General features: G+C 36.9%; 1 protein-coding gene across 1 annotated transcript in view; it reads right to left on the minus strand.

Annotated features, from left to right (window-relative positions):
• Positions 1-294: 294 nt before the first annotated feature.
• LOC113233123 (cytochrome P450 9e2-like) overlaps positions 295-23,639 on the minus strand; it is a 26,108-nt gene continuing 2,763 nt past the window's right edge. The window contains exons 2-10 of the mRNA XM_026468119.1: positions 11,176-11,339; positions 10,382-10,498; positions 5,964-6,175; positions 3,329-3,464; positions 3,066-3,158; positions 2,628-2,846; positions 2,425-2,522; positions 1,299-1,467; positions 295-525 (exon numbers count right to left, since the gene is read on the minus strand). Coding sequence (XP_026323904.1) covers positions 356-525; positions 1,299-1,467; positions 2,425-2,522; positions 2,628-2,846; positions 3,066-3,158; positions 3,329-3,464; positions 5,964-6,175; positions 10,382-10,498; positions 11,176-11,339 — 1,378 coding nt within the window. The 3' untranslated portion in view covers positions 295-355. The remainder of the gene's footprint in view (positions 526-1,298; positions 1,468-2,424; positions 2,523-2,627; positions 2,847-3,065; positions 3,159-3,328; positions 3,465-5,963; positions 6,176-10,381; positions 10,499-11,175; positions 11,340-23,639) is intronic.

Here is a 23,639-nt window from a genome sequence, read left to right on the forward strand (position 1 = left end):
AACAGTGTTTGATAGCGTCCATAGATGTAGCGTCATATTTTAACTAGCAAAATTACGTTCTTTTTTTGAAACTCATTATAGGTCTGTGTACAGAACTGGAATTTTTCAGTTCGGTAGCGAGTACCATAGACAATAGAATTTTGGTTCAGAAGTAAAAAGAGCGCCTTTGTGATATGGTTTATAAAATTATAATTGCCAGAAGTACAGGAGTAGAGACAAATATATAGATAATAATTATATTAAACTTCATCATCTGGGCGTCTTACTTGACAAATTTGATTTTTAATAAATGGTATCATAATTTTGTCCTATTATTGGTGAGACTCACTACCCTTAACCCGTAGAATCCCCCAACTTAAGCTCTCTTCTCCAATCGAACAAAAGAGCCTCCCTTAGGCTTAACAGTTAGGCTTAGGCTTAGTTCCAAGACGATCGGATCAAGGGTTTTCTTAGACTTGACAATCTTGTAGTTGGAGATTAGATCGAAGAGAAGAACCTTCAGCTCCAAAATCGCGAATCTTGATCCTGTTTTCAAAATAGAAACGGTCATCACAGTATGAACATCAGCGTGATGCAAACCATTTTTGAGAACATACTATAGTTACAAACATTATTTATTTCATCATCATCATATCATTAAATAATTATCACTAGTATCAGGTTTCTTACCACGGTATGACTTCTTTTTATTTTCCCGATATTTCGGAACGGTTGCACGCTCCATGGTCACGGGTTGCCTGAGAGTGGTAAGAAACCTGATACTAGTGATAATCATTTAGTGAATAACCACGGAAGTCTTAAAATCATCATATCAGCCGGAAGACGTCCACTGCTGAACATAGGCCTCCCCCAAAGATTGCCAGACTAGTCGGTCGGACGCGACGTGCACCCATCGGTTACCCGCCGCCCTTACCAGATCATCCGTCCATCTAGTAGGGGGGTGGCCCACTGAAGGCCTTTCGGTTCGCGGTCTCCATTCCAGAACCTTTCTGCTCCAACGGCCGTCTGTTCTACGAGATCTATGTGCCTTGCCCACTGCCACTTCAACTTGCTAACCTTTGAGCTATGTCGGTAACTTTCGTTCTTCCACGGATCTCCTCATTTCTGATTCGATCACGCGGAGAAATGTCGAGCATGGCTCGCTCTGAGTGACTCTGTGCTTTTTTATCTATCTCTAGTATCTATTTGATCCGAACCAAACTTGAACACAAACATAACAGTCGACTAAGTAAGTCTTTCAAAACAATGCTCTGTTTTAAAATAACTACTTATTTGTCTGACAACGAAACGCAACTCACCAAGACAGTTCCTGGGTCCCACACCAAAAGGCATATAGGTAAAAGGCTTGATTTTATGTTTGTTCTCGTCAGAGAATCTGTCAGGGTCGAACTTTTCCGGTTCAGGCCAGTACTTCTCGTCCAGGTGGATGGAGTTCACCGCGTGGTAGACAATGTCTCCTGGTTTCAACTGTGGTAAAAATAAGTACAACTCTCACTGAAGGGACTTTGTCTTGATAATTTCCTGACATATCTGAACTTCGTTATATTAGGCCTTAAAAATATTATTTGAGTACTTGCTGCATTATTAAAATGAACTTATTTAGATTTAGGCATTATCAAAAATTTTTTTTTTCATTACCGAAAATTTGATCACGTTTCCGAATTTCGTGCTCGGTTAAAATGGCTCCCAATCCGCCTTCGCCGTGATGTACATATCCTGTCCACCCTTTTTAATATACTTCATGACCCAAATTCCCCTTCCTACCTACGTTCCCGGTTCCAACTGCTTCCCCCTCCTAGCCGCTCAAGGCGTCCGTGCATCACTAAGATGCTCGTTCGTCCTAGTTGTAAAACAAATTTCTTTTACAACTCCTTTTCCTCTCGTGCAGCGCAGCTGTGGAACAGACTCCCTTCCCATATTCAGTCTAGTCCGTCAATTGCTTCCTTCAAGAAAAGGTTGACAGCGCACTTTCTTGCTGAACTCTCTTAATAATCATCATATTTGTATATGTGTAAGTTTATTGATACAATGTATTATACGTTATGTAGTCTATTTATTTATATACTATTTTAATTATTTAACGGTAATTTTATATATGCATATTTTATACATGTAGTTTATCATCTTTTGTTATCTCTTTTGCACGCCGTTCCCCGCTTAAAACCTTTGCTCTCACTGCCTTGGGTTGGCTGGAAGAGATCTCTTTTAGAGATAAGTCCACCTTTGCTCACCTTATGTTATTTTTTTGTTTCTGTTTATTTGTTTGGTGCAATAAAGAATATATATAAAAAAGCATCATTACAAGTTCCACAGACATAGTGTCTTACGTTTCTTATTGTCAACCATTTCACGTCGACATATAAAGAATAATTTCAAACCATTTAAACAATATGGAAACTTTTTTAAGAAATAATTAATACTTACTTTAAACCGCCTGCCTCCTTCTCTAGGTGGAGGCAGTTCATAGGCTTTCGTGCAACATCTGTCCAATATCAATGCAGCCGACCATTTTCTCAATGTTTCTGTAATTGACAGTAAACAGAAAAAACTACAAAACTCAGAAAAACAAAACCTTATAAAAAATACATGGATGTATAAAGATCGAATCAGGAGGCAGCACATCTTACCATTTAGAACGCAGTCCAAATATTTCAATTCACCGATGTTATCGTACGTCAAATCATTGTTCTTAATTTTGAATTCTTTAATTTCCTGGTACAATTTGTCCTGAACATGTGGGTTTATTGTTAATTCGTGAATAGCCATGACCAGGGTACTGCCAGAACTTTCGAAGCCAGCCGTGAAAAATATGAAAACTTGACCGGTTAATTCATTCACTGTCCATTCTGTTAAAAAATGTAGTCATATATATCGAGTTCTTAGGTTTTCGTGATTGTTACACATAGGTCGAAATGTCGGTTTGTTTGAAAAAACAAATATACGCGATTTAAATCCGGAAAAATAGTTTCATTTCCTATGTAGTCATATATTTTAGTTTTTTTTTTTGAAACCTTATTTAAAAAAAGAATTAAATACATAATTTTTTAAATGAAAATATTACCAACTTCTAGATATACCTTGTGGTTTTAGAGCTTCATCTACTGTAGCGAAACCAACACTATCTTTTTCGTTTTCATTGGAGTTGTCCTTTAGTGTTCCTGTAAGGTGAACATGTCTATAAAAGTAACCTGTCGACATTAATTATATTTGCGTTTACTCGATTGTATTAAGTGTTGCTAAACTCTAAACTAAACATATCTAAATTTATCTATATTCGGAAATTAAATTTATTAACTTCCATTGTACCCAGAATTAAGACCAAACAAACCTTTTGAAGCTTCCATTAGTAGCTGGATCATGTCAGGACGTTCAACTTTATTTTTCTTTCTGTGGTCGATTGTGGATGTCAATATTGTCTTGAAGAAGTCGGTCGTTTTCTGAGGGAACACCGGTAACCGTAGTTTCTGTAACATCAACACGATCATTAATTTTCACAGTACAGTAAGGTGTAAGTTAGAACGATGCCACTTGGGTCTATAACTTTACAAATTAGCCTCCGATATTATTGGTATTGGTTGGTTATACTGTTGAGTTCTGCAGACTGAAAGGCCCTTGAAAACGTAGGTCAACACCTTTCTCCATTTGGACGTCAGTTTTTCTTGAAGTCACTGATAGTCCTGTTAGCTCTAAACTGAGTCTGACCGGTCTAACAAGTCTAACAGCAGTTCAAAATCAGCCACGAGGTCGATTCACTTCCACATTTTCAACGACGTAAGTCTTGTCAAGTTGTAGAAAAGAAAGAAAGCACGGAAGGAGAAAAAAACCAACGAAAGTGACTGTCGCCAAAACGCACACAACAAATCATAAACACTACAGAATCTTGATAATGGTTGGTCATAGTTTCGAAATATATATTAAAGATTAAATAGATGTAACAAATTTTGTAAAAAAAAAACAGCACAGTGAGGCATTTTTCTTCGATTTTAGAGAATTTACGCAACCATACCATACACAGCAAAAATGGCGGCCAAAGCTCAACTAGGTTTAACGAGACCTACTGTTGGCACGCGTCGGTTGCTAACTAACCACTTCTACAGTATTTATTGTTCTGTATGTGAAAGTGTACAAATACACAACATTTAAAATTTATATTCTTTAGTAACTTCCGGTAAGTTAAAAGTAAAAGTCTGGTTTTAGGTTCATCTCGCTAAACGTGGATTGCAGTATTAGTTGCTTTAGCAATCCATGATAAGTGGAGACGTCTTCAACGCAATACCTCAAGGACATTTGTTTCTGTGTTATGCAAATTAAAATTATTACTATTATCATTATTTATTTTGGACCCTCCTCCGAGCCTAAAACATTATATTACGAATTTTTAATATTATTATTGTTTCTCTGTTGTTTTGTTTATATGCGTGTCAGTGCTTGTGTAATAAACAGTTTTCTTTCTTTTTTTCTTTCAAATGGTTCAGGTTTCTACTTCGTGCAAGAAAATTTAGACCTAAGCTTGCACCAGTCCTTCTAAGTAATATTTCCACATTTCATTATAATGTTTGCAGTCACCTTTAGTCGTAAATATGTTTGTTGAAATCAATTGAAGCATTGGGGACAACAAGGGCGTTTGGGACTTAAAGCCCGTTTTGATGTTTATTGCATTAAAACATTAAAGCACTGTCTAGTATCTTGTGACAAAAACTCTTTTCGATCTATCCCTTCTGGATGTCGTAAGCTTCATTCATTTAGAAGGTGGGGCTCTAACGTACACGTAACGTACAATTTTTTCTAACGTACTTGTAATAAACTTAAGGGTGGAATAAAAACCTCATTATTGGATAGTCTGTGATAGTCTCTGTGATAGTCCTGAACGCAGCGGGGAACACTGACTTGGTTTCGCACACAACTGTCGCTGTCACTTATGTCTTCCAAAAGAAGAGATCGTTGGTTGTTGAAGTTAGGCCAGTTGAAAATAAAATGCTGTAAATCTGCTCCTTCTTCAGTGCAGTGGGGACATCGTGTGTTATTTAGGTCCTTTATTATATTCAGATGAGTCGGAATCAAACAATGGCCAAGTCTCATACGCGTGATAATAGTAATGAACTCCCGACTGTCGTATGCTCTGCACTTATGGTACCAAGACAGGTATGTCTTTCTGTATTTCAGTGTACCACTTACCTTTACTCTGCAAGGTAATGTTTCAGTGCTCTTTTGCACAGGTTTCTGTTATTGTCCTTGAAGTTACAGAGGTAACTTTTAAATAAGACTGATTGACATAAGTATCTATTATATAAAGTCTGTTCCAATTCAATTTACGCAAAAAGTATACAAACAGATAACTGACTGTTTTAGTGATGGTCCATTGTACTGTCAATTACGAATTGATTAATTAATTGAATAAATCGATTTGTTTAATTGAATCAGTATGAATAAATATTCATTTTGCTATTTCGGTGATGATTATTTCCAAAATAGTGATTAAATACTGAGTAACTATATTTCATACATAAAATAAAAAAATTATAATCTGCATACGTTGTAATCTATTTTACATATTGGCCGTCATGAAGAAGTGGTAAATCGTGGAGTGTTTAAAAAAAGGATTCATGGATATGAGTCAAATTTACTGTGATAGGCCGGTTAACGGATAAACAAAATGGCGGACTTAGCGTCGGCTGAAGCTACCGTTTTAAGGTAAAAAAAAATATTTCCTTAAAAACCAATAATAAAACGAACGCCCCATTAATTTACCGGAATTATTGATTAGATTAGTTCATTGGCATCGTAACAGTTCTGCCATCAAGTAAATACGGAAAGACGCTCTCCTCTCTTTGAATATACAAAATAGTATAATGATCATTTTCAATTTTTAACTGCGTGATATTAAATATATATTATCGGTCAATTTCAATTGCTAGAGCATTTTTTGTGTGAATGAACGTGGTTTCACATTTTCTGATTATTACCTTATTAAAATTTGGCCACATGGAGGCAACAAAGAACAAGATCCTCTGCCAAATTGAAAATGTGAAGATGTCCTGGCCTAGTTTGAAGAACTCATTGTCTTTGTTCTTTATTGAGTCGACGCCGATGCCGAACGCGGTTGACGTGATAACGTCGTTGGTGTACCGACGGATGACGTCGCCAACATCTACGTCTTCGTGTTCTTTGAGATTTTCTGCAAAGATGAATATTGGATTAGTTGTTAGTTTATTATATTTTCTCGGATTATATTATTGTACACCTGAAAGCAAGGGTGCTGGTGTCACTAAGGGTCGTATTCCAGAACTCTACTCAATACTCAAGTCAGGACTTGAGTATTGCAGTGAGCACTGAAAATCATACTCAAGTCCTTGCCATTAGGGTCGTTTTCCAGTGCTTGAAATCATACTCAAGTCTGCTCAAATCCTGACTCGAGTATTGAGTAGAGTTCTGGAATACGAACCTAAGACTAATTCACCGAGACGGGTTTCATTGGAACTTAAGAGATAAGTAAAATTCCCAGAAATTTCGTTTATAATGTAATATCGACACTCACGACTTACTGTACGTAGTATATACTTAAGAATTTGACGTTTGAAAGGTATTTAAATTATTTCTTTCATGTAAGGCTGAGGTATTTGATAGCAGTACACAGTTCCCGTTTATTTGTAATAAAAAATGTCCAATAAATTGTTTGTAAGACGGCTAACATATTGTGCGTAATAACTTCTACAAATATCAACAAATTCCAGATTTTACTTTGAATTCCTCACAAAAAACGTACCATTATTAACGAGAATGTATAGGACATGAGATTCTGTCTCGAACTAATGTGTGGTATGGTGTAATGGGCTGTGATCCGCAACTCGACGTCCTGGCGCCCGTATTTCACTATTACTACAAAATAGTGAAATGGCTGATGGCTTTACCGCCTCAGTCAAGACGTGTCTTAGGCGATTTACCTAGGTCCGAAAAAATTGTTTCATTTGCTATGTGTAACAATCACGAAAACCTAAGAACTTGATATGGAAATCTACTTTTGGAATAGTCTCGAAAGTCTCGTGCTCGTCAGAATGACTTAGACTAGTATTGACAGTGTATTTTGATATCGCAATGAGTCTCGATTTTTTCTCTCGGGTGGAAATGCACCGCGGTGAAAGCCCTAATTCTTCACTTCTAAAACATGTATATAAATTGTCGCGTCCAGCCTCCGCAGACTGACTAGCTACAAAAACAGACAGACTAGAGGTAGAATTTCAAAATTAGACCGACCGTCTTTAGGACCAAAGACGATGAGGGCAGTTTAGTCACAAATCTCTGAACTGAGAATTCTGCTCTCTTGGACTTACACTTTAGTACAGACAGATCGTACACAAGTTTTCTCCAAATGTAAAGATTTTTTGCGTAATTAATACATACGGTATTGGCATTACTGTTGTACTTTACAGATCATACTGGTAGTACATCAAAAATGGTTTTATTATATGGAAGTCCTAAAAGTGATAGAAACTACATGAAACAAATTATGCATATGTGAAATTTTAAACCATTTTTTTTCTTTATATTTTTTTCTTTCAGTCGTTGTCCCGTCACTTGATATAAGTGACGGGACAACAAGTCGTGCGCCTGATGGTAAGCTACACGCCTGTCCATAACAGTTGCAGTGCCACTCAGAGGTTTAAATCGCAAAAATCTGAGGGACACTGCCACTGCGTCTGTCACTCTAAGACGTAAGTTGGCAAGTCCCATGTGCCTGTAATTTCACCAGCAACTTCATAACTGTCTTATTGATTGAGTCATCTATAACTGATCATTACCCAGTCCTTCTAAATTTAAACTTTGAACCGCAAAAACGTCAAATTAGCAGTGTGACGCGGTGATGCGTACAGATATCCCACCTCACAACTTTTTGTGGACGCTAATGTACTCACTGTAAGAAAGACATTTATCCTTCGATCCTGTTTACGTCAACATTCGTCTCTCCCATTGAGAGCTGATTTGCCACCTACCAGACGACTTAGACCAGTTTGTCCTACAGTACACTGCCGTACTACCTTTGCCAAGAGACAGTTTCCTTCATTGAGTGCTAGACTTTACAACAACCTAAATAATACTCTACAAATTCATAGAGTCAATAAATTTGAGTGTAAAAATAAAATAAGTACTTGGCTATTAGCACTTGAATATCATGAAACAGAACAAATATTGGTATAGCTCGTTTTACGTCAATCGTATCCAATTAAAACTCTACATAGGTAACACTCTTGTCCGCTCCAAATATCATTATCACTCACGAAGAAACGCACAAACGCTCACACAAACAGGCATGCACACACACACACACTCACTTGCACATACACACGCACACACACACACACACACACACTCCCAACGCATGTACATACGCACTTTTAATCTCTCACGCGAAAATGGCGGACTGAGCTCAGATAGGTCTTTCGAGATCTATAGTTGGCACGCGTAGGATGCTAAGTAACTACTTCTACTGTATTTATTATTCTGTGGTGCCGACTATTCATTTACTTTTTATTTAAAAAAAGACCCTTGTCACTCCGGTCCATAAAAATGGGGATAAGAGTTGTTTTGATAACTATCGCCCCATAGCCATAATGCCGTATATTTCTAAAATTCTAGAAAGACTCATCTATAACAGGCTAATAAAGTACTTAGAGAAGAACAGACTCCTGGCAACTACACAATACGGCTTCAGAACTAACAAATCGGCTGACGACGCAGTGTATGAACTAACTGACTATATTGTAAGACACAAAGACTAAAAAAAAAGTGCTTAACTGTATTCCTAGACCTCGCAAAGGCTTTTGATACAGTCTCAATTCCAATCCTCCTCGAAAAATTCTACTACTTAGGAATAAGAGATCATGCACATAATCTTCTGAAAAGTTATTTAACTGACAGGACTCAGCGTTACGATACATGATACAGTAAGTAAAGAACTGACTGTATGGTGTCCCGCAAGGAAGTATACTAGAACCTTTGCTTTCATTAATTTTTTTGTCGTTTTCATTAATGACTTTTGCCTCCTCCCCCTACCAAACAATAGTAAAATAATATCTTACGCTGACGACACTGCTTTGTTATTTTGTGCCGAAAATTGGACTGACACATTCACATTAGCCCAAGCGGGCTTTGACACTGTCAATAAATGGCTTAGAAAAATCTTACTGACCCTGAACACTGATAAAACAAAATACATGACGTTTTCCTATAACTCACTCTCACAACCGACTTTAAACTCACATTCAATACTAGTCCACAACTGTTTTAGCTCAGTAGAAAGTACCTGTATATGTCCTAAACTAAGCAGCACAAACACATTTAAATATTTGGGCATCACAATAGATAGGTATTTGAACTACAAGGCCCATATTGAAACTCTTACGGCTAGAACACGAAAATTAACTTATATTTCCAAAAATTTAAAACATATCGCCAGTGGAAAGCTGTTGAAAACTGTGTATTTGTCACTTTGACAGTCGTTGTTTGTGTACTGCTTAAAGTTTTGGGAAGGCATCCATAAAAACATCTTGCTAAGTCTAGAAATAGCAAAAGAGCCATACTGATTGTCAGCACATTCCGACCTTTTCGTTTTCCAATTTTGTAACAAAAAAACATTCACTAACGCCCTACATAGGGCGCACTATAAGTTTCCCGAACAGGCCACTTACATAAACAATATTTAAAAAGTAATTACAACATTTGAAAATGGAACTCTTATTAGCGCCATCTACCCAAATTAGAAAGCGTTAATTTATAAATTTGTTTATTGACACCATTGACTTACAAATAAATGGACGACGGGTCTAATACAAAAACCACGAAAAAAATGTCCCAAGTCAACCTATTCGAAATTTAAATTGTAATGTCATCGCAGTATCGCGCTGTCAGTCGAACAAATGAAGACTAAAGCGGAGTTTGGCGCTCTGTATACGATTTTAGCGCCTTGCAAGTGCGGACACTTTTTAGCGCGGACCCGACGTCTATATAATTGTAAGTCAATGATTGACACGCATATTTGTCAAAGTTCCAAACTAATTTCAGTTCATGGTCAATATTTGAATAATATTACAAGGGGAAAAAACTGACTACTTATATTTCAGATTAAAGAGGAATGAACGATATTCACAGCACTTTTTTATTTAATATAAGCTACTTTCAGGCTATTGATCGGCGGCATCTAGATCTAAGACGGAATTTTGACCTTTGTCAGAGTTACGATCTGTGCTATGGAGATTAGCAGTATAGCAGTTATCTTCAGTTATTGGTCCATTGATGAAATACGGAAAGTACTTTTCGGGAAAGTGATGGAATAGTAGACCGTACCTAATTATGTGGTGTCAAATTAGAATGGAAGCGTAAGTCTTACCTTTCAAGTACGTGATAATGTTCTGGCTGATTTCGGTCATAAACGGCATCATGTGTCGCATCTTGGAGCTAGTGAATGCGTGGCTGAGGGTCATTCGCATGTTGCGCCATTTTTTACCTGGAACGATCAGTTATTTCTGATTTTATGTTATCAAAAAACATGTCAAGTTTTTTTTTTATTTAAGCGTAGTGGTTTTTGTGGATGATGACTTGAGGAGCTTGGAATTGAGTTGTTATTATAGGTGTACTTTTTTATTGTATAACTTAGGCGATTACCATACTGCACCGCGCCCCGCGTTGGAGCACGGAGCTGCGTTTTTTAACGTTGTACGGAAGTATTTCAGTTTGTATGGAAAACGCGCCGTCCAATACACTCACAACGGTTCTCCGTGCGGCGCGCGCGGTTTTACCGCGCCTGTGAAGCAACCGCAATAGCATCCTAAACGCGTTCTAGTATTGAAAATTGACGAGCAAGCCATCTAAGAGTCCATGATTGCTAACTAGTATCGGGCCATCCCAAATGTGGCAGCAGAACTCGTATACACGACAACAATTTTTTTCACGTATAACAATACATTTACGTGATTGTTAATACAAAGCTCGAACACATAGAAAAATTTCTTCGACCCGATGATAACCACGACCATGCGGCACATACAAGAGTAATGCTTCTTACCAACTGAGCCATTGCTCAAGTTACCGGGTTGTCAAAATTCTCCTATGTGCTTTTTGTTATATATCTTTGTACTGACTTTTGGCAATCGTCACCGCTCGTGTCATCTTGTATACTTGTACCTTGCAACATAAGCACACTGCCCCCGAACAAAGGCTCAACATCCTCGGGAAAGAACTGCCTGTGGTCCATGAAGTGATCGAAATCCTCCACTGTGAGCTTCTTAATCAGCTCAGGGTCACGCACCATGATTACCGGCAAGGTTGCCTCGATGTAGCCCACATATCTGAAACAGGGCAAAACTTATTAGCGTATACGCTCTGTAGTATTTAAATAAATCTTAAGTTTTATACTAACAGCAAATAATTTTTTTTCAAATATGTACAAACAGGCAAATACATAGGGCGCACTATAAGTTTCCGGAACTGGCCACTTACATAAACAATATTTAAAAAGTAATTACAACATTTGAAAATGGATCTCTTTGGCTGTAGAATACAGTTTGTTTCATCTGACTGTCACTCGTTTTTACATTGTGGCGTCATTTAGAAATTGTTTGTCTACATTACCATGGATTTAACTCGTGAAAATTTTCGTTGTATGTTTTCTTCGACTCTAAGGGTCGTATTCTAGAACTCTACTCAATGCTCAAGTCAGGATTTGAGTATGGTTTAAAGCACTCGAAATCATACTCAAGTCCCTGCAATTAGGGTCGTATTTCCAGTGCTTGTGTTTTCAGTGCAATCCTGACTTGAGCATTGAGTAGAGTTCTAGAATACGACCCTAAGTGTAATTTAACAGCTCAGCGGAGCTTCGCTCGGCTTCAAACTGCTTTTGGCGAAGAAGCACCATACAAGACGACTATTTATAGTTGGTTTTCAGAATTCAAACGCAATAAAAACCGTAAACGCGGTATCATCTTGCACTACGATAATGCCAGTTCTCACACGGCCAGACAGACAAATGAATTTTCGAAGGTGAACAACGTTGACCTTCCCGATCTGGTACCTTGTGCTTTTATTTATTTCCAAAAATTAAGAACCAGTTACGCGGTCAACGATTTCACTTTATTCATGGACTTTGAAAATTTGATCACGTGTCCGCATGTTGCAATGAGCTGAAGTGGCTTACGATTCGCCAGGGCTTTTCAAGTGTAAATTTATTTTACTTATGGAATAAATAATCTTTCACTTTGATTTAATGTTGGTTAATATTCTGATTTTTTTTTGTACTACAAAAATTTCTTGACAACACGAGCTGTTTCCTCACAGTATAATCCCAAAGGCTAGTCGCGAGTGGCAAACGCATAATAAGCTGAGAGGGCCGTTTTTAGGCCAGTAACACGCTTCAGTTGTCTAAGAGCATATATAAGTGAAGATAAACGGCTACATAATTTTTGAATAGGGTTTCCAATTTATGTGTGTATCTATTTCAATACCCAACATAGTTGCCGAATTTACCATTTCTAATTTGTTTGATTTATATGGTATATAGTTAATATCCAAAGCAATTTTTTGGCGGGGTTTAAATTGAATTATTTTTGTTTTTTCTAAATTTAGTTGTAGGTTATTTTGATCGAGCCATTCTGTGAGTGAATTCAATATCGCATCTAAGTCCTTCTGTAGTGAATTAGTACATGTGCAAGGCAAAACAACATTTGATCTGAAATGCTCAATTTCGCCCGTATGAAAGTTAGTGTTTTCAAATTCAACGCATTGGGATCGGTCGGTTTGAAGTTGTGCAAGGCAAAACAACAGAGACATCATCCGCAAACAGTATACTATCGAAAGGAATTGAGTGAGGATGGTCATTTACGTACACAAGAAACAGAATGCAGCCCAGCATGCTTCCCTGAGGAATAGAACCAGTGATAGAGATGACATTTGATCTGACACGCTCAATTTCGCTTGTATGAAAGTTAGTGTTTTCAAATTCAACGCATTGGGATCGGTCGGTTTGAAGGTATGATTGAAACCATTTAAAAGCTAGGCCTCTTACACCAAGATAATAGAGCTTGTCGAGTAATATTTTATAATTTACCCTATCGTATGCCTTACTCATATCGAGTAGCAAACCTACCGCCTATTATTGTTGTTGAGTCGCTCACGCGATACATGCAGCCGTAGTATACCACACCTAGTGGTGCCGGTGATGATTTTATGTCGAAGTTATAACAGGTAAAAGAACTAATACTAATTGCTATTTCGGTAACTACTCTAGCAAACCATAAAGTTTTTAATGCCTGGGTCTGTCATTTAAAAAAAATAAACAACTTCAAAAATACGTCACGACAATCGTGTGTGTTATTGTTTGGGCTCGTGATTTAGGTGTTTATTTATTGAAAACACACCGTAAGTAGCGTTTTTTAAGTTTACCCTGAATATAAATGTTTATAAACTATACTTTAAGGAGTAATTTCTATGGTAAACGTGAGAACCACTCAAACGGAATATTATCATATTTACTTGGGTACACCAAAAATTTCATTAGTGCTTTTTATGTGCAGGATTTACGGTGTATTATTGCATTTTATTTGAGATGTTTTTGTTGTAGTACGGAGGGTATTTATTTAGCAATGCAGAATAATAATTTTTATTTATAAAAACTTGTATTTAAACTGAATCCTTTTCTAATTTGCGTCGCGTGAGCGGTTATGTTTAATATTTTCTGAAAGCACTTATATAAGGCTAGGACAGAGTCTCAATCTACATGCCATTAGCCTGACATTGTTATATATAAATATGTATATTAAATATATATGTGTATGTATTATATATTATGTATTCATATGTATATAGGTTGCTTATATAATTATATAGTTAGTCATATAATATTATGTGCTATATTTATATTGTGTTTAAACTATATGTCATAATTATTTATAAACTTCTTCATATCTGTTTTAATTATCATGTTATGCACCGCTAGTAATTATTTTGAACCCAGCTCTCCAGTTGACTCCAGTTAAGTTCACCATTTGTACTTGTTTTGTGTGCAATTAAGTTTAAATATATAAATATTTTTTTGTGATTTACACTTTTATCTAAAGGTATTTTTAAGATTTTAGCTGTGATACTCAATTATCTTACTTATTTTATTTTTCAAACCCTTGCTCTTGAATTACCGTAGCCTGTCCAGACGCAACCTTTGTCTGCAAACATACTTCGCATTTTAGCCCGGAATGGAATACACCAGTGCCATTTAAGATTCAGGGTGGCGAGATACTGCATGTGTAATCATATAAAAATATAATCCACAACGACTAATCTTTTAAAATCTATCATCAAATATCCGAGTGTCCGGCCCGAAGGCATAATTACCATCGCCATTCCTTTCTTAGGTGCGCATCTCTAAACCACAAAATTTGGAAGTCGCTATTGCCGAATCGCGAGCTTTCAGCCGTGGACACATTCGCAGCCAATTTACATAAGTATCTAATTACCGTAACTTTGGTTTCAAAATTATCGAATTCCCGTTTCCCTATTTGTAAATTACATTTTACAAGGAAATGTGTCGTCGCTTATTGAAATAAAAGAGCTAAGAGGCCTTTATGTATTACTATATTCGAGTATTTTCCATCACTTCCAGTTTTTGAAATTTTGTTTGTGTGTTTTGTTCTAAGTACTATAGCACAGTACGTAGCTGTTGGGCTTGCGTAGAGGTACTTTCCAGTGAGAAACGACGATTATATCATAATCATTTTCAAAGCTTTGTCCAGAACTACCAAGAAGTCTGTTTGACATCAACCCACTATTTTTACAATTCTAAATACAAACCTGAGCTACCTGTACTACATCCCTCTTCCTCACAACTGAAGGGGTGAACATCCCTAAGTAGTGCCCTACCTATGATAGGCAACATACATCTGTGACCAGCCTTTACTACAGGCTAGCCAGACTCTGCTCGGAAGCTACTACCTTACCAACAAGCAAATCACAGAGGAGGCTATGGCTTTAATCTGCCATAAACCTATCTAAAAGGACAGACTATGAACACATCTTAATCAAACAATTCAAAATATAATTACTCGTCAGCTATCCTAGCTATTCAGGTAACCTATTTAAACCCTAACTCTTTATTTCAGCTAAAATCGTCACTAGGCTGAATGCTTCTAAAACTTTTCAAACACATCACTGAACAATCTTCATCGTGCACGCTGTTAAGACGTCGACACAGGCTCGAGCACAATCAAAAGCAAAATCAATATTGATCTCCCAGCTGCCTTATATACTAATATATCTCTTACTTTTTAACCACACAAGCGCCCGGTGATCTGTAACAACCTGAAAACGAAGTACCCATAAACAACTCTTAAAATAATTTAACACTCAAATAAGTGCTAACCATTCCTTTTCCGTAACAGAATATTTCTTTTCTTCTTCACTTAAGTTTCATAGAGGCTTAACCGCTCCCACGATGCGCTCCTCCTACCGCAAAATGGCGGTTTCGCAAAATAGAAAAGGATTCAGTTTAAATACAAGTATATGTATAAATAAAAATTATTATTCTGCATTGCTAAATAAATACCCTCCGCCCTACCAACAAAAACATCTCAAATAAAATGCAGTAATACACCGCAAATCCTGGACTTAAAAAGCACTAACGAAATTTTTGGTGTGCTTGGATAAATATGATAATATTCCGTTCGAGTGGTTCTAACGTTTACCACGAAATTACTCCTTAAAGTATACTTTATAAACATTTATATTCAGGGTAAACTTAAAAAACGCTACTTACGGTATGTTTTCAATAAATAAACACCGAAATCACCAGCCCAAACAATAACACACACGATTGTCGTGACGTATTTTTCAAGTTGTTTATTTTTTTTAAATGACAGAATGACAGACCCAGGCATTAAAAACTTTATGCTTTGCTAGAGTAGTTACCGAAATAGCAATTAGTATCAGTTCTTTTACCTGTTATAACTTCGATATCCGAGAAATCGGTATAAAATCATCACCGGCACCTCTAGGTATGGTATGCGTCTACGGCTGCATGTATCGCGTGAGCGGATAAGCTATAGGCTTCATCTCTTCCATTACCTGCAATAAACAACATCCAATTACATATCCACTGCTATCCACATACAACCGCGTCACCTGCTTACCTTCAGATGAACAATGCCCCAAAACAGGAGCTTTGCAAATCCGATCTTTTAACACCTCAAATGCCTCCTGCGCTTCATTCGTCCAAACAAACACCTTGTCATTTTTCGTCAAACTCGTAACGGGAAGTGCCAACCGAGCAAAATTATCAATAAATTTTCGATAATAAGAGAACAATCCTAAAACCGCTCTTACTTCCTTCAGACTACGTGGGGGATGCATCTCTTACATCGCCACAACTTTCTTACTATCCGGTCCAATTCCCTCGGCCGACACTTCATGACCTAGAACAGTCACCTTCTGATAACCGAAACGACATTTAGATAGTTTTAAAGTCAAATGCGCATTTCGCAACCGACTCAACACATCTCTTAATGCAATTTTAAATTCTTCAAACGTATTTGCATACACCAATATGTTATCCACATAAACTATCACATTACGATATTTCATGCCTGCCAATACCTTATCCATCGCCCTTTGAAACACCGCTTGACTTGTTTTCAAGCCGAAAGGTAACACATTGAACTCATATAGCCCCGTATGTGTAACAAAGGCAGTTTTTCCTTCCGTTCTCCTAAATCTAATTGCCAATACCCAGAGTTCATATCTAAATCCGCAAAATACTTTGCACCCTGAAAACAACTTAACAAATCATCCACTCTCGAAATAGGGTATGAATCGATCTTAATTTTTTTACTTAAGGCCCTATATCAATGCAAAATCTCGGCGGCCCTTCTGGTTTATCCACAAAAACTACCGGCGAAGCATATGGACTATTCGATTCCTGAATTATCCCATACTTTAACATTTCTTCCACTTGTTCCTCAATAATTTGTCTCTGTTTAGGGGAGACACAATATGGCATTTTGTGCACCGGTTCCTCATCAGTAGTTTTGGTTTCAACCAATGACTGCTTATAACACCCTAGTTCATCTGGCGCAAAAGAAAACGTATCACAGAATTGTAGTAATAACCGATTGAATTCATCTCGCCTTTTCTCCTGTAAAGAATTATGAATATTAAATTCTATTTTTTTTGTATTCGATACTTTAAACATATGATCTTTGTTCACTTCGAAGAGATTAACAAAATTAAATATTTGGGCTTGTTTAATGAACACTTTTTATAACTTTTTGAAATTGGCTCAATAGAACAACAGTTCTTTTTCCTTGACATGACATCAGAGACAGAATTGAAAGGTACTTCAACATTATTCTTTAAATTATTAATACAAAGATCGAACACTCAGAAAAAAGTCCTTCGATCCGGTCGGATTCGAACAAACGTCTTCTTGCATACCGTGCCAGACGCTATACCAACTAAGCCACGGAACGAACCAACGGACCTCACGAATTTTTCTATGTGCTTGCGTCGTGTCTTTGTATTTGATTTTGAAGAAGAAGAAGAAGAAGGAATTTTTTCTGAGTGTTCGATCTTTGTATTAATAATTATAACAAACTAGTGGAATAATTTCACAAAAAATAATTGAATATCAATAAAAATTTAATTATTATTCTTTAAAGTTATTCTCGACGCTGCAAAATCAATTACCGTACTGTTTACCGTTAGGAAGTCCTGTCATAAGATAAGGAGCTCAACAACGTCATCTATAACAAGCAACCTTGAAAGATATTTGCTTTGCTGAATCGTCAGCGAAACTTTGGTGGATGCCTGCACTATTACTTGCGTTCCACCGATTGTACGCAATGGAAAATTCAGCGTTTTTTCAAACTGCAAGTATAACCACCAACCGGTGGCGGATTTCCTTGTGCTTGCCAATACTGAGACTCTTCTTTCGAAATACATACTGGTAACTCGATACTCTGCTGTTCTAAGTTTGATTTTCGATTAAACACATCTTCCATCTGTATAATCTCGTTTTTCTTAATTCGTTTTTTGACGCGAACAACTTGCTAGCAAGCACCCATTGATACCTGGGAGCTAAAGACTTTAGGTAACGTTTTATAAACTTCACATCGTCCTGCATCTTTGCTTTTGTCGCCAAGTTATCCAGATTATAAAAATAGCTCAAAAGCGGGTCATTGGGCATCTGTCGCCTGTAGTAGAAGTCTTGGGCATAATCTACTTGCAAGGGGAACTGCTCTTTTAACTTCTGTGGAACGATATCATACGTTGCGTATGAGGAAAAATGCGTTTTGTACCGCTGAAGAGCTGGCCCTTCCAGATACGTCGCAATCACATATCTCTTTTGCCCATCTGACCAGTTATTTATCACACTAATGACCTCAAATTGGTTTAGAAATTCATCTACATCATTTAACCCAGTAAACTTGTGCGCAGGCATTCTTGCAGTTTTCCTTCTTGCCCCTTTTCACTACGAAGAGCACAAAATTACAAAAAATAAAAATAAAAATTACGACCTTATACGTTTCTTCTTAGGAGATTTCTTCCTCCTTTGGTGATTTTTCAACAAGAAAAATCATAAAAAATTTCCCCATCGGAATTTTTACGTAAGGCCTCCACTATTTATACCAGGGTACCTAGCTCTTGGGCTTGCGTAGAGGTACTTTTCAATGAGAAACGACGATTATATCTTAATTATAACTTTATACGTGTATTTAATTTCGACGCTTTGTCCAGAACTACCAAGATGTCTGTTTGACATCAACCCTCTACTATTTTCACAATTCTAAATACAAACCTAAGCTGCCTGTACTACATACTGTAGTATAAATTACCCTAGGTTTTCTAATTAACGTAGTATGAAAATATTGGAGAGTTTTAAATATTACATACTATATAGTAAAGTATAGCATAGAGTATATTCAAACATAATAGAATGATACAAATCAGATTTCTGAATCATATTAGACCTTATAATCATACCAATTAACAATATTTTTTCGACACAAAAGGAAAACAAAAAAAAATTGGGGGTAATTTTGGAAAAAAATGCACTTGGGACACATCAACGATGATAACGCTTAAAAAATAATCCTATTTTATATCAGCGATCGAAGGAGAAGGAACAAGAGAGATATGGGTAAAAAAAGTAGCAGTTACCACTGTGAGTTACCAGTTACGAATGCGAAACAGAATCAATTTCAAAGCATGGTATAAAAACTATAAGAAAAATAATTGATGGCACTATCTAAGAGATCCCCTGAAATCTCCATCGCCAATATGAACTTTGTCAGCCATCTACTTCTTCCAGGAACTCCACAAATACGAATATTTTGGACGAACATTCGAAATCCTGTACTTGCCTGATTTTGTTGACACCACGGCCCACGTCTGTTTAGAGTTTAATGGACTTTTGTTGATACAGCTGAATTGTCATGTTTTAAATTATACTTCAGCAATGCAAAATAGACTCTAGGTACATTACGCTCCTAAAAACTTTAAAACAGCCGCGATAACACAGTACCTATACAATCAGCATATTTCAACGACTATTCCAATACTAATAGGCATAATATGCCAAGGTGATATTATGTCTCGGAAGCCATTCCCTAACGCACTAGAAGATGTCTTTAGAATACTGCGATGTGCCATGATCCTATCGAAATAATACTTAACGATGTTTTTGCTTTTTTTTTAAGTAAATGGATTTGCTTAACCTGGCTCTGGAGCAAACATATATGATTTAACAAGTTCGCTCAGGAGATGCCTACGCAGTCGCACTTTAAAGATCGAAGACTCGGGTTATATGTATTTGGCAACAGTCGCAGACAGAGGATTCCATTTCTGGACTATGCCCATAATAAAAAAATGACGAAAAGACCTTAGCACGCTTGACATGTACCCTTGAAAAGTGCCAGAAAGCGTGTGTACAAATCTTTATATTCGTGTAATAGCCAGGGTTTCAATGGCGGCACCATTACATCCGGAATTTTAATTTTAGGAATTTTAATTGTTCCATATTGTGAAGAAATTTAGAAAGGAGTATTTATGTTAGGATGAAAATCTTTTTCGTATTATTATTTAGGAATAAATATTTGAAAATTAAATTTTGGTAGTAATTTTTTTTAAAATTATTGCTGGCCATGGAAACAAAGACCTTCGGCCGAAAACATAAACGTTTAATTATATTTCTGTAAATATGGCCACCACAAAGAGGATAGGCAATTTGAGGCGGCGTGCTTGGATTGACTCGGGATTCCTTAGAACGGGCCGATACGGGTATTTTATTTCGAGATTCGTATAATTTAGCGTTTTAATCTTCGATTAAGGCACAATAGCACTATCCTATTCCACTTTATACTAGATTTCACAAAATAATTGAAAGTCAAAATAAAAACGACACTTTTCCCTCCAAAAGATCCAGAGCGAATCCAATTTTGGCAGTAATAAATGAAGAAAATAAATTTGACAGTATGTCAAAAATTCTTCTTCTTCTTTTAAATGTTATGGCCCCATCGAAATAATCAATGATTTTGCCAATGTCAGGTAAAAATAACTATCTTTTGTCGTATAAGTTTTTAAGAATAAGAATACAATTTGAAAAGAGTTATGTCAAATATAAAATTACAAGATAATAGAAAATATTTTACGAAATACTATAAATACTACAATGAGATTTTTTTATGTAATTATGTGGTTTGTAATGTCGAGGAGTAACAGTGACTTGCAGGGATACTCTCCCAAACAAGCTGTAAGTCAGTATCGTCTACGCTTAGAATAGCCGATGGTTTAAACTCCAAGTTTCAACGACTTGTGAATCTACACATGGGTAGATATCGAGATGTGAAGAAAGTGTACTGTAGGAGTTCCTGGATAGTTTTATGTTTGATAGGACTGTGTTTGTAGTGCTACCGGTACACCAACTATGGGTTTAGGTACATTTGTAACCAGCTGAATGTAACAACAGTCGTAATATGAGGTGTGTGGGTGATTTGCAGTGTAAATGAATTATGCGATGACACTTTTTGCACTTTGACAGTTTTCATGAATAAAATGTTTCACTGCGTTTTTTTTTATTTTAACTTGGGGTTTTCTTCTTAAAGTTCGGCCAATGAAAGGGTTCTTCCGTCCCTGTTCGGGCGCCAGTGAAAAGCGCCAGAAAGCGTCTGTACAAGTCTTTATATTCGTATAAATAGCCAGTGTAACACATTTTTTTGGTAGATCTCCTGAATACCAAAACAAAAACAAAATTTATTTTTTCTCCTTGCTATTATTCACTATTCTTGTACAAAATGTCACTTTGCCATTATAGTTTAAAAATATTTAGTAAATTAATTGAAACTCTTAAGTGTTGGTGTCTATTCTTTATGTTGTGGTTATCTATTATTTAAACCATTCACATATATAATAATACCTGTTGGTGAACGATTTTTCTATAAAATCAATATCGTGAATGGGTACCCTTTAGTTTGACATATTTTTGAAAACACCAACCCTGGCTAATTTTTCTTGTATGGTAACGCAGAAGACTATTGCTGCGTACCAATAAACTCGATTTTACTTCTGTAGTCGAGCTTCATGTAAATTATAGCTTTTCTTTAATATTTCCATGTCGAACGCCGCCATTTAGGTTGCAGGCAGGTGGTAGGCAGAAAATACTTGACTTTCTGTAAAGTAATATACGTAAACCTGGAATCGTCATGTATTCTAGCGCGTTTAGGTGATAAGACTTGGGAGCTGCTTAAGAGTTGGGAGCAGGAGAGAAAGTGAAGGAAGATGGAACAATTCAAATTTAAAATTTAAATACAAGTAAAATAAAAAATGATACGATACAAAAAGGTGAGATGACGGTGAAAGGAGGTCACACTGTCACACCCTTTTTCACTAGAGCTACAGAAGTCAGACCCGTTAGAAAGGAACTAGTATAGAAGCAACATATGAGACCGTTAACTGCCTTCGTGGCCGCACTGCCACGCAGAGGTCTCAGGTTCGATTTCCGGTCTAGGAGAAATATTTGTATGGCTTACATTTATTTCTCTCGTGAGTTTGGGTGAAATTGGCTCCCGCAACACAGGGTTTCCCTAGTGCGGGGCTATGTTGAGTGAGTGTGTGAGAACGGTGACAGGCATCATGGCAAATGGAGTTGCGATCATGATTAAGAAATACCTTGGAGCTGCAGTTACCATTTTCCTCCCTATATCGGACCGTATGGTGTTACAACTTAGAACCAAGCCTATCGACATCAACATTGTATAAGTATACGCGCCCACCGCCGATAAAAGTGACAAAATTCTTGAACAATTTTATAAAGACCTGAAAACCGTCCTCCCTGATTTGAAAAAGCAGAAATGTACAGTAATCATGTTTGATTTCAACAACAAAATTGGTGAAGGTGATGTTGAAGATCTAGTCGGGCGGTTAGGTTTAGGAGTGCGTAATGAACGAGGTGACCGCTTAGTTCAGTTCTGCCAAGAAGAGTCACACCTTTTTCAAGTTGAGGTAACTTGAAAAAGGTGTTCCTTACAAGCACGACGGCTATATACATGGAAATTCCCTGCCGACTCACCAGCAAATATTATTAGAAATCAAATAGACTTCATACTTATCAATAAGAGATACAGAAATAGTTTCAAATCAGTTAAAACTTACACGGGAGCTGATATAGGTTACGGTCATAATCCACTTGTAGGGGTTTTTGCTACTAAGGTGAAGAAATCATAACCACCCAATATCAACTCAAGAATTGGAGTTTCGAGACTCAGGGACCAAGACATTAGAAGAAAACTCTACTGTGGGCACAGTAGTAAATTTCATTAGCTACAGGAGCACACGAGACTTCAGATGTCGATAACCTCCCCTGAACAGAATTGGAAATAGTATCAGGGATATTGAGACTATAATTGCAAAGGAGGTGGCTCCTTTTAATAAAAGCACTCCTGGCTTGCGCTATGCGACATCTAACTTCTACGCTGTGGTCTCCCTGGTCGTTTACCATACAGCCAAGGTATATAAAAGAACGGATACTGTCAAGCGGTTGGTTCCCAGCGTTGAGAACAGCAAACATCTGCAGAGCACGGCCGACAAGCATATACTTAGTCTTTGTGACGTTAATATTCAGACTGTTCTGTGCGCTGATCGACTCTACACGATTGAGCAGTTGCTATAGATTTTCCATCCAGCTGGCATGGTGAATTATATCGTATGTTATATCGTATGTTATCGAGGCGTCGCCCGTTACAACAATCCCTTCGGTTGCGTCTTCAAGGACTTCTGAAAAAATCTCCTCTGAGTAAACGTTGAACGGTGATAATATACATCCTTGCCTCACTCCTCGTAGTATCTCCACATCGTCTGTGAGTTCTTGCTTTACGCTTACATTTGCTATCTTATGCAGTGTAAAGATTTTTAATCACTAAGATGTCTTTAGAATCTAGGCCTATCTTTGTCAAGAACTATATCAACTTGTCATGTTTCACATAGTCGATGAAATAGATGTAAGCATCGACAAGATACCGTTTAGTGCAGTGCTACATATTTTCAATTCTTTTGTACGAAGTATTTAATTTCATTTCACATTGCATTTAACTTCACATTTAATTTCATTTCACATT

This window comes from Hyposmocoma kahamanoa, unplaced genomic scaffold (genome assembly GCF_003589595.1).
Source record: "Hyposmocoma kahamanoa isolate Upper Pololo Valley unplaced genomic scaffold, ASM358959v1 78, whole genome shotgun sequence".
NCBI lineage: Eukaryota > Metazoa > Arthropoda > Insecta > Lepidoptera > Cosmopterigidae > Hyposmocoma > Hyposmocoma kahamanoa.